This window comes from Bactrocera tryoni, unplaced genomic scaffold, assembly GCF_016617805.1.
Source record: "Bactrocera tryoni isolate S06 unplaced genomic scaffold, CSIRO_BtryS06_freeze2 scaffold_764, whole genome shotgun sequence".
NCBI lineage: Eukaryota > Metazoa > Arthropoda > Insecta > Diptera > Tephritidae > Bactrocera > Bactrocera tryoni.
The window spans coordinates 142,834-154,447 of NW_024396425.1; the positions used below are offsets into that span (position 1 = coordinate 142,834).

Below are 11,614 nucleotides of genomic sequence, written 5' to 3' on the forward strand. Positions count from 1 at the left end.
CACCGTAAAATTCAGACCGGAAGAAAGGGAATACCAGGATGCAGAGCAAATTCTGAATTGCCGATTAGCAAATATCAAGCCAAGTAATGGGAAATACTGGTCGCGAGAAGCTATTAAATATTTTGAAGAAATTGCTTTGAACGAATCTTTCACTATGAAAATAATGAAACAAATAGACGAAATCTTTCCATAAATTTAGACGATTATTGAGGATTGACCAAGATATTGTTGATAAAGGATATGCAGTTCATGAGAATGCATTCGTACGATATTATCCATTCACTCCATAAAATTGTTATAACGCTAACATTGAGAAGCGTACATAAATACGAATAATAAGAAAATTGTCATAGCGATTCAATAAAAAATTCAACAAAGTAATACTCTGCAAACATTGAAAGTATTTATTCTTCAGTTTCCTCTTATTTTTACATAAGCGTATATAATAAATTGTAAATCTCAAAAATTCGAGTTCTAATCTAAAACATTTTGATAAACAACGTTCTTAGTTTTACTGTCCGGTGCATGAATGAATAAACGATGTGCAGTACCGACTCTCGAACATGCAACATATAACTGCCCATGTGAAAAACACGATTCTTCCAAATTTACTCCGCATATTTGAAATGTTTGTCCTTGTGCTTTGTTTATAGTCATGGCAAATGATAAACGCACCGGAAATTGCAGACGTTTGAAATTGAATGGCATGTCTGTTGGAATCATTGGAATACGTGGTAAAAGCACATTTTCGCCTTTCGCTTTGCCATTAAGTATAGTTGCTTCAATCAAATTTGGCATTAGCTTCTTTATTGCCAGTCGTGTACCATTACACATTTTTGGAGGATTGATATTCCGTAGTAATATGATTGGTGAACCAACCTTAAAAATGGAATCAATACTATATTTCATTGAACCTTCTTACAGATTTATATTCTGTAATGATTAAAGTAATGAACAAACTTTTAAATTCAAAAGATGTGGCGGTGTACCATATCGCTGTCAATGGATTTATAAGTTATGACTTCACCTGGCAATTTTTCTTGAATTTGGAAGTTCATTGCATTGACGTGTATATTCTTCAGTACCAATATTGAACGTTCTGCTAACCAATCATGGCTTCTGTGATTCTGAATGATATTTGGGAAAACGCATTCGACCAATTCTTCTTTTGTTTGCAAAATTGTACAAAAATTTTCGGCAAGGTGATCATTCCATTTGTATTGTCGATTTGCATTTTTCCATTTCTGATATCCAACAATTGTTCCGAAAACTGATGTGCAGATTAATCGTCTTGTAATAGGACACGCATATTGACATTCAACGTAAATTTTTTCACAAATCTCCAGAGAGCAGAGAATTTCAGACATGCATTTATTTCATCGGCAGGAGTTGATCGAGGAAGAACTGGCAATGTTTGTCGAAAATCACCTGATAACAATATCAAGGCACCACCAAGCAGCTGTTGATTTCCGCGTAAATCTTTCATAGTTCGATCCAATGCTTCGAGCGATTTTTTGTGGGCCATTGTACACATCCCACAGAATAATCGCTGCTTGCTTCAAGACTTTTCCCATTGCAGAATTTCTTGAAATATTGCATGCGGCGTTTCACCCACTTGCATGTTCAATGGCAATTTTAATGCAGAGTGTGCTGTTCGTCCTCCGTCCAATAAAGTGGCAGCAATTCCAGAACAAGCAAGAGCCAAAGCAATTTTTTTCTGTGATCGAATAGCTGCCAGAATCAATGTAATAATGAATGTTTTTCCGGGTCCACCAGGTGCGTCCAAGAAATATAATCCGCCAGTGTTGTCAGAAACAGCTTGCAAAATTGTTTGATATACATAGTTTTGTTGATCATTTAATTTGTCAATATTTGATTGCACAAATTCAATCAATTCGTCACAATTGAATTGTTGTTCACGTTGCAATTCTTGATCCTTCAAATCATTCATCGGACGATCAGGTGAAATCATAGATAACTGTGATAATGCTTTATGCGCAATTTCGAGACACATATCTTCAATGATTATTAATGTTTCATTGTACATTTCCAAGGTAATCATCAAATCTGGATTATTTGACGTACGACTCATCCGAATCAAAATATCTTCCGTCATGTAATCTTGATATTTGTTACATAATTCCAGTGGATTCGATGGCATGCATGTTGATATTATAATCGAGAAAAGCATTCTTATTTGTTGGGGTAAAGATGAAACACATGCATCTTGAAGCGACGATTCCCAATGTGAATCGTTTTCCAACAAATGCAGTAGGTGACATGCCTCGCGATACGTCTCACATAAATGACCATCAACTATTTTCAAATATTCGAACGATCTCGGTCCTTTAACGTTCACCAGTAGCAATTGCAAATAAAAACATTCCGCGTTGTTGGGATAAATCGTATACATTCTGCCCAAAGCATCTGTTGAATATATACCTGGGTGACCATCAACTGCTGTACCCTGTTTACGTCGTTGGAATTCTTTTGATGATGTATTCCATGTGTAATACTGAGGTACATCAGTATATAGCAAACTTCTGGCAAATGTATCGGTTTCACAAAGTCGAAAAAGCAGTTAAAGTAGTCGCTGGTGGTTGTGCTGCTCTCTGCTGTATATTTTTAGTCGTAAAATAAACACGTTGACCATTTTCAAGATGCACCGCTAGATGAACAACAACAGGATGCTCTTTCGTGCAATGGAAACGAAAATATTCGCCAAATTGCTTCATTGCTGCTAACGTATCGGCCCATTTGATATCGAGTAATTTCATCGTTCCTATTGTCAGCATCAGGTACTTCAAAGACAGCCATATCACTTCCTTTATTCACATACTTGCAAATGTATTTGATTGACTTGACGAAATTACAATACTCAACGTTAATGTGAGACTGAAATATTTTTGACAGAAGTTGTGAATATGGCACAACCCAGCGATTATCGACGATGATTTCTTGATGACGAATGTTCATCATTACTGATTGACCGTTATCTTCAGTAGACCGTCGTCGATACAACGGGTATCCATCATTGCCTGTTATTGTGTCGGAAGTCAATGCTCTGGGAGCATTTGCCATCAATCATGAATGGTGAATTCATATTTAGTACGCCACATGGGCCATGAATCATATGTTTTGTGACGACTTCAAATAATTCTTGATCAATTGTTTGACCTGGTATCTTGGCTGATATGATATTATCAATTTCATCTGGTGTGATTTTACGAACCAACCATATCAATATATTTGCGTGCGGCAATCCTCTCTTTTGCCATTCGATTGAATACATATAACACCGTACTTCTCCAAATACGCGCAATTTCACAATTACATCCATCAGCGCTTTTAATTTTTGCCGAAAAACTCGTGCATTTATATCGTGACGATCTGTTGTTGATTGACCGTCAAACAAATTCTTTTGAATATCGCTCCACTTCGGATTACATGTGAATGTAATAAATAAATCTGGTCGGCCGTATTTTCTCACGTATGACATCGCATCTTGAGCATATTCGTGCATATGGCGAGGACTTCCAATATAAGATGCTGGTAATATCGTCAGACGTCCAATATCATTTAAATTCCCATCATTTGTTATTGCATCACGCAAATGTATGTATTCTTCTGATCGCAATTTACTTTGATTGAACCGGATGTAATTGAGACGTTCAGTCTCAATTTTCGCATACATGTCCACAATGTATTGATGAAACAGTTTTCCACATCTCAAAATGTAATTTGAACTTCCTTCGCGAATCATTAATCTTCGCGAATTAATAATAATTCATGGCGCTGACCTTCTTTTGAGCATCAAGACCTGTAAAAAATACGTTTCAAAACGTATTTAGAAGTTTTCAATTCAAAATCGAAATCTTTTATTTAATCGAAATATTTATGAGCACGATATATATGTATTATGTACCTGTGCTTGGATTGATCATTGGGATATTTTTATGGTATCCATCATGGCCATTCCAGTGCAATATAGGATACTGTAATGCATCGTAACAACGATAAAGCTCCGAAACACGTTGTAATTGTTTATTTCTACGGTGAAGAATAATATCAATGACCACTTCATCAATGGTTGGTGCATTGAATCTTCTTGAATGCTCTCCAGTTGGAGTTTTATCGGCTCTTATAACGATTCTGTGATTATCAGATGGCAACCGATCCATAGCAATTTGAGCAATTGGACTAATTCATTGTGCTGATGAAAAAAATCTTGTAGATCGCAAAGAATTTCTCTTTTTGTGTAAGAACCAATTGTGCAGCGTTGATTTAATTCACGATTTTTATCTCCGATGAAATATATTTGTAAAAATTGATGGTTAGCGTCGGGGAGCGGTAACAATGAACCCGCTAGGTGATAAATTTGACCTTGGTTCTGTAATATGTATGCAATGTTATAGGAATAAACTTTTCCCTATTCATTGAAAAAATTATCAAATATTCCATGCAATCACCTTAAATGTCGGCATAAATTGATCTCTTATAATTTTTGCAGCGCCGAAAGAAGTCATTTGAAAAGACGAATTGTACTCTTGTATATGATTTAAAAAATGTTTCGATTCTGGTGATGTCTCAAAAATTAATGATTGTAATGGTTCAGGAGGCGGTACAAATTTCGGCAATTTTACTTTCCCGTTAGCGCAACACATTCCAGCCGTTTCACCCGAGAATTTAGCCGCTTCACAATATGGGCATATAACATCCATCATTCCAATATATCCATGTACATTATAGTCGATTGAAGGGTCGTAATCAAATGCAGCACGGAACATATCTTCCAAAACACGACGTCGTATTCGCGTAGGTCTTGCTGGATTTCTTGCATGATGAGCTTCTTCAAATCTATTTCGTGGACGTCGCACTGCACTTTGTGATACTCTTTGTGACAACACGCCCCGAGAATTTCGAGTACGTCGACCTATGTTTGATTTTGGACGTGCCGGCATTTTGTTTAAATTAATTTCTTATATGATCACTTCGTTTGAAACACACATAAAGTTTTCACTGAATAATTTTCAATAATTTTCTTTTAAATAGCCGGAATAAAGAAGCAAGTGACCGAAATTGAACGATTCAAATAATTTACAAATCAAAATATTGAAAAACAAAACAAAAAAGAATTGTATGAAAAGTCACTTTTTGGAAATTTCCAATTTTTCGACTTTTCCTTATGAAAAGTATATGGTTTTTTTTATATCTAACCCTTTCCAGATCCACAGCGAACAAGTTCTCATTTCATGAAGATTGGTTCCGCCGTTCTCGAGCGTTAGCTTTACTAACAAACAAGCAATCATTTTTACTTACATATGTACATACATACATACATATGTACATATGTATATACATACAAAATAAAACGTTTGTATGGGAAAAAGAAAAGGGTTGTTTTTAGGGATTTTCCGGCAACTTTCGTAATTTTTTCTTACATAAGAACCTTCTCTTAATAATAACAAATACAACAAAAAAAAAAAAAATCAGCCAAATCGGTTCAGACGTTTATGACTGGTGAAATTACAAAGAAAGTGGCATTGATTTATATATATATAGATTGTACTGTAATTGAATGTTATCTTTGCGTCTTCAAGAGAAATTTCAGCAAAACCGTTTGTACTATCAACGTTTTCCACCATCAGGTTTGCGTTGCTCAATATCAGAAATGTCATTAGTGTGAATCAGAATTTCCCCACACACTCGCCCTAGGTCATTCCCGCACCTCTGCTATCCAACAGTTTTTAAGTATGGAAAAAAACCTACCTAAAAAAGGCGAACTCAAACCACAATATGATAGGGTCATAGAAAAATACTTCCATTTAGACCATATGGAGGAAGTCAGCGCTCGCGAAAATATCATACAAAGTAAATACTACTCGTTTTATTTGCCACATCATGCAGTAGTAAAGCCAGACAAAAAAAACCACACAGGTAAGAGTCGTCTTCAATGTGTCAAAATCCACTAGTCCAGGAAATTCCCTAAAAGACATTTTATTTACGGGACCCACGCTTCAGCCAGACCTAATGCTGCTTTTCTTAAATTGGCGTATCTTCAAATACGTATTCAACGGGGACGTCGAGAAAATGTATAGACAAATAGTCGTACATAAAGACGATCAAGATTTTCAATGAGTTATTTTCAGAAAATCCCCCACTAGTCCACTACGCGACTTTAAGATAAAAACAGTTACCTTTGGCGTCTCTGTGCTCCATACTTAGCCATTCGAACACTGCACGAATTGGCAGAAAACACCAAGTCAAAATTCCCTCTGGCAACCCAGGTGTGTAGACGTCATTTTGTCTGGAAGTCACAGTCTTCCACAAGCAAACGAATCCTTATCACAGGTTTTAAGAGCCCTCTAAACCGCAGGGTTTCCACTGAAAAAGATTACTGCAAATCATTCAGATATAGTAACACATATACCGAAAGAAAACTTGTCGGACACTATTTTTCTTAAATTCGAAAAGGAAAGTACAACAAAGACTCTGGGGATTCAGTAGAAAGCGATATCTGACCAGTTTTCATACACTACAGAGTCAATATCTGCATTATCCGCCATTACAAAACGCCAAATTCTATCCTCTGTGGCAAAACTTTTCGACCCCAAAGGATGGCTTTCGCCGATTATGAATTACACGGCTTCTGTGACGCCTCTGAGAAAGCATACTGTGCCACCATCTACGTGCGCACACAAAGCGATAACGCGACCACAAGCCACCTATTAGTAGCAAAAGCTAAGGAGGCTCCTTTAAAAATGCTAAGTCTACCTCGACTTGAGCTCTGTGGCGCCCTACTACTCGCAAAATTATTTTCCATGGTGCAGACCCACCTAAACATGAAGAAATGCAGATTGAATCTCTGGTCCGATTCTGAAATAGTTCTTGCCTGTTTGGAAAAACCACCGCACGCATGGAAGATGTATATATCTAATCGTACGACACAAATACTTGACCTAGTGGGATCAGCCACTTAGCGACACGCAGCCAGTGCTGGCAATCCTGCCGCTGCACCTTTCCACCACTACCCTCTGGTGGAATGTGCCCCAATGGTTAACAGAATCTCCCGATTCTTGGCCAAAATCGCCCATGCGCAATATAATTGCCCCAGGAAGTCGAAAAATCGATTGCTTTCACGCAACATTGGATGATGGTGACATCCTTGAGCGATTTTAATCGTTTCCTGATATCGCCTGTATGTTACAGTTCATATTTCATCATTAACCCTCCTCAGCACCAGCCGCGGAGCCTCCGCGCAGCGGATGTCCCCTGCGTCGGCGCTCTTATCGGCTACAGCATTGCAGCATTTTCCGTGGCATGCAGCCCATGCAACGCCAGAAGGTTGCTCAGGCTCACGAACACTGCCTGAATTATTTGGCGACGGTACACAACACGCAGGAGTGCACGTCAGTCACCCTCTGCCAACTGTGCAACCAGCCATACCACACTATAGAGGCGAAATGAGGCATCATCAAGGTGTAGACAGCCTCGGACGTCATACCACCGCTCCACTGGCCTCAGCAATGTGGTTGCCACGCTACAGCAACTACAGCGACTGCAAGGCTAGTATTCGCCTAGGAAGGCCGGGCTAGATGAGTTATCGCTCCCCTCTCAACACACGTCATTGGACGATTACACACCACACCAACGCGATCCACACATGAAGTCACCACACCCGAAGACAACCCACATGAAGACAACATCATACAGTCACGCATATTCACCTCCCAGCGGCCCTTAAAAGAATCAACAACAACGAGCAACGGCCCTTTTTTCGATTCCCGTTCATAGCGACAACATTTCTCCGGCGGTACTGTTACGGAAGCGATGTTTAACTGAAATAAAGCTAAAATGTTTAACTGGAATATGTAAATCTAGAATGTTTACCTAAAACAAATCTAAAGTATTTAATTGAAACAAATTGAAAGTGCGTAACTGAAATAAATTGAAGTTTTCGGAAAATATCCCCGAAAAGGGTGCAGTGAATAAGGGAGAATCCCGTTTGAGACACCCAACCACAGCAAGTGTCGTGAAATAAGAATAAGTGAGTAAACAACCCGAAAACAAACAATTAATACATGAAACTTATATTTGACACTGATTACCGCAGTAGCCAGGGGCATCTGTGGGAAAAAAATGTTGAAAAAGTCGGAGTGGCCCCGCCATCTAATAAATTTAAAGTATATATCTCCTAATCCACTTAAGCTAGAACGACCAAATTCCAGCATGAATTTTATAAGAATTCCTACCAATATTGTGAAAATGAAGGAAATCAGATGAAAGCCCGGTTCACTCTCCATATAACAGTACTGTTAAAAACCACTAAAAGTTTTTCAATAACTAAATACTTCAAAAACATTAAATTTTACCACTTAGGTGGTACGAAAGAGCTTTGTGAGAGCCGGTGTAAAAATTAGACGGTGTCGCCCCGCCCATTTTCTAGCGAAATCACATATCTAGAGATCCGACTGACCGGTTTCGACAAAATTTCATATGTTTTTTTTCATATTTCTATGACACGTTGTAAAATGACAATCGGACCACGCCTACTTCCCATATAGCACAACTTTAAATTCTACTTCATTCATTCAGTTTCCAGAACACAAATCTAGAAGCAAATGATATAACGGGATAAAACTTTGCACTAATGATGTCTTTATTGTACGCCACCTTATGACCAAAAATTGTTCAAGTCCAATAAAAAATGTTCAAACCCTAGGTACCGAATATTTCATTAAAATTTTAGTTAAATTTCAGCAAAAACTAATATCCGAATTTTCGATTATCCGGTTGACTTTACTCAATATGACTAGCTTTACACCTTATAGTATTACTGGCTTTGATTCTTGCAAGTTGCTAGAGTATAAAATGTTCGGTTGCTCCCTAACTTAGCCCTTTCTTACTTGTTTCAAATAGAACTGAACGATGCCGGTAACTTAACTGAGAAAACAGCCTTAAATTCGTTTTCTTTTTCATTGACATTTATTTGTATGAACATATTCATAGTTCAAATCTCAAGTACAATCCACTAGATTCTTACTCCGACAAAAACGTTTTTGCTTTATTCGTAAATGAAATTTTCACTCTATTGAATATTTTATTACATGAATCTTTATATATTCATATAAAAAGTACGTGTCGCGTTGTTTGTCCGCGATGGACCCCTAAATTATTGAACCGTTTTAGTAAAATTTAGCACACTGTGTCCAGTTCGACCCAACATTAAAGACAGGATAGTTAAAACAGTTCTTAAATAAAGAATGCAGTGAAAGCTCTCTGAAATGGACACCCTATTTAGCGGACAACTCTATTAACTGGTCAGAAACGCTGGTAACCAGACTTTGAGAAAGCAGCCTTAAATTCGTTATTTTTCCCAATGAAATTTATTTGTATGAACATATTTAAAATTAAACCTCAAATAAAATCCCTTGGATTCTTATACCATATATATCTTATAAATGGAATAGTTTATTATACGAATAATAATATAAAATGTATGTATTTACATAGTAGCAACATGTGGCAAGAGTATAAAAGTGAAACGTATTCTTATATATGGAATAGTTTATTATACGAATAATAATATAAAATGTATGTATTTACATAGTGGCAACATGTGGCAAGAGTATAAAAGTGAAACGCTATTTCATTTTGTACTCGCAGAATGTAAGAACCAGAGCACGGAAGGGAGTGATAATTCGTTTTCGATTTTGCAATTGCATTCGGCGAATTTTGTATGAAACGTTACACATGGCGTCTGACGCGCGAGTTACATTCCTACACTCTAAACATGTAGTGATAGTATGTATGTATCGGGTGATTTTTTAAGAGCTTGATAACTTTTTTTAAAAAAAAAACGCATAAAATTTGCAAAATCTCATCGGTTCTTTATTTGAAACGTTAGATTGGTTCATGACATTTACTTTTTGAAGATAATTTCATTTAAATGTTGACCGCGGCTGCGTCTTAGGTGGTCCATTCGGAAAGTCCAATTTTGGGCAACTTTTTCGAGCATTTCGGCCGGAATAGCCCGAATTTCTTCGGAAATGTTGTCTTCCAAAGCTGGAATAGTTGCTGGCTTATTTCTGTAGACTTTTAGACTTGACGTAGCCCCACAAAAAATAGTCTAAAGGCGTTAAATCGCATGATCTTGGTGGCCAACTGCCCATGCATCCCGAAAAATGCACTGTTTGGTGTGGTTTGTACGCTGGTGGAATCATTGGACCGTATTTTTTCAAAGGTGCTGTTGGACGCAACGTTACGGTGAATGGCGATCGCTATCGTTCGATGCTAACAAACTTTTTGTTGCCAAAAATGGAAGAACTGAACTTGGTTGACATGTGGTTTCAACAAGATGGCGCTACATGCCACACAGCTCGCGATTCTATGGCCATTTTGAGGAAAACTTCGGAGAACAATTCATCTCAAGAAATGGACCCGTAAGTTGCCACCAAGATCATGCGATTTAACGCCTTTAGACTATTTTTTGTGGGGCTACGTCAAGTCTAAAGTCTACAGAAATAAACCGGCAACTATTCCAGCTTTGAAGACAACATTTCCGAAGAAATTCGGGCTATTCCGGCCGAAATGCTCGAAAAAGTTGCCCAAAATTGGACTTTCCGAATGGACCACCTAAGACGCAGCCGCGGTCAACATTTAAATGAAATTATCTTCAAGAAGTAAATGTCATGAACCAATCTAACGTTTCAAATAAAGAACCGATGAGATTTTGCAAATTTTATGCGTTTTTTTTTAAAAAAAAGTTATCAAGCTCTTAAAAAATCACCCGATAGATAGTAAATGCTTAATATCGTACTAACATAGAATTGGCTCCACAATAGCTTTGTTGTGGAATAAGAGAGTGAGCGTATTTCGGGTATGCTAATGCCAACTAAAACATAGATATATATTTATATACATAGATATATATATATAAAATACATATATACATAAATATATACATTAGGGTGTGTCATTCTGAGACAACCTTTTTTTTTCAACTGAAAAACAGGCTAAAAACTTTCGAAAATGTGAAAAAGAAAGTCACTCAAAAGATGAGCTCTTAATATTAATATTAAAAGGTGCCTATTTCAAATTTTCTGTTTTCCATATAAATTACATGGAAAAAAAATCATTTCTTTTGTGGTGGTTATTGTGCGGAGGTTATTCTATGTGCACGCGATGGCTGCCAGTAGGGAAGGTAAACTCGATTCCGATTCTACTCGAAAATCGAGTTTTCTCGTAAAATAATCGATTTTTCGTCAGTAGTCGAAGTCGATTAAGAATCAATTCTTGACATTCGAAAAATCGATTATTTTACGAGAAAACTCGATTTTCCAGTAGAATCGGAAATGAGTTTACTATCCCTACTGGCAGCCATCGCGTGCACATAGAATAACCTCCGCACAATAACCACCACAAAAGAAATGATTTTTTTTCCATGTAATTTATATGGAAAACAGAAAATTTGAAATAGGCACCTTTTAATATTAATATTAAGAGCTCATCTTTTGAGTGACTTTCTTTTCCACATTTTCGAAAGTTTTTAGCCTGTTTTTAAGTTGAAAAAAAGGTTGCCTCAGAATGACACACTTTAATATGCATATGAGTA

General features: G+C 37.1%; 1 protein-coding gene across 1 annotated transcript; it reads right to left on the minus strand.

The window, feature by feature from the left end:
• Window positions 1-4,141: 4,141 nt before the first annotated feature.
• Window positions 4,142-4,909, minus strand: LOC120781947. The gene is made up of 2 exons (XM_040114110.1): window positions 4,470-4,909; window positions 4,142-4,390 (listed from the first exon to the last, which is right to left on the minus strand). Exons 1-2 carry the CDS (start codon window positions 4,785-4,787, stop codon window positions 4,142-4,144), a joined length of 567 nt encoding a protein of 188 aa, XP_039970044.1. The 5' UTR covers window positions 4,788-4,909.
• Window positions 4,910-11,614: the final 6,705 nt, after the last annotated feature.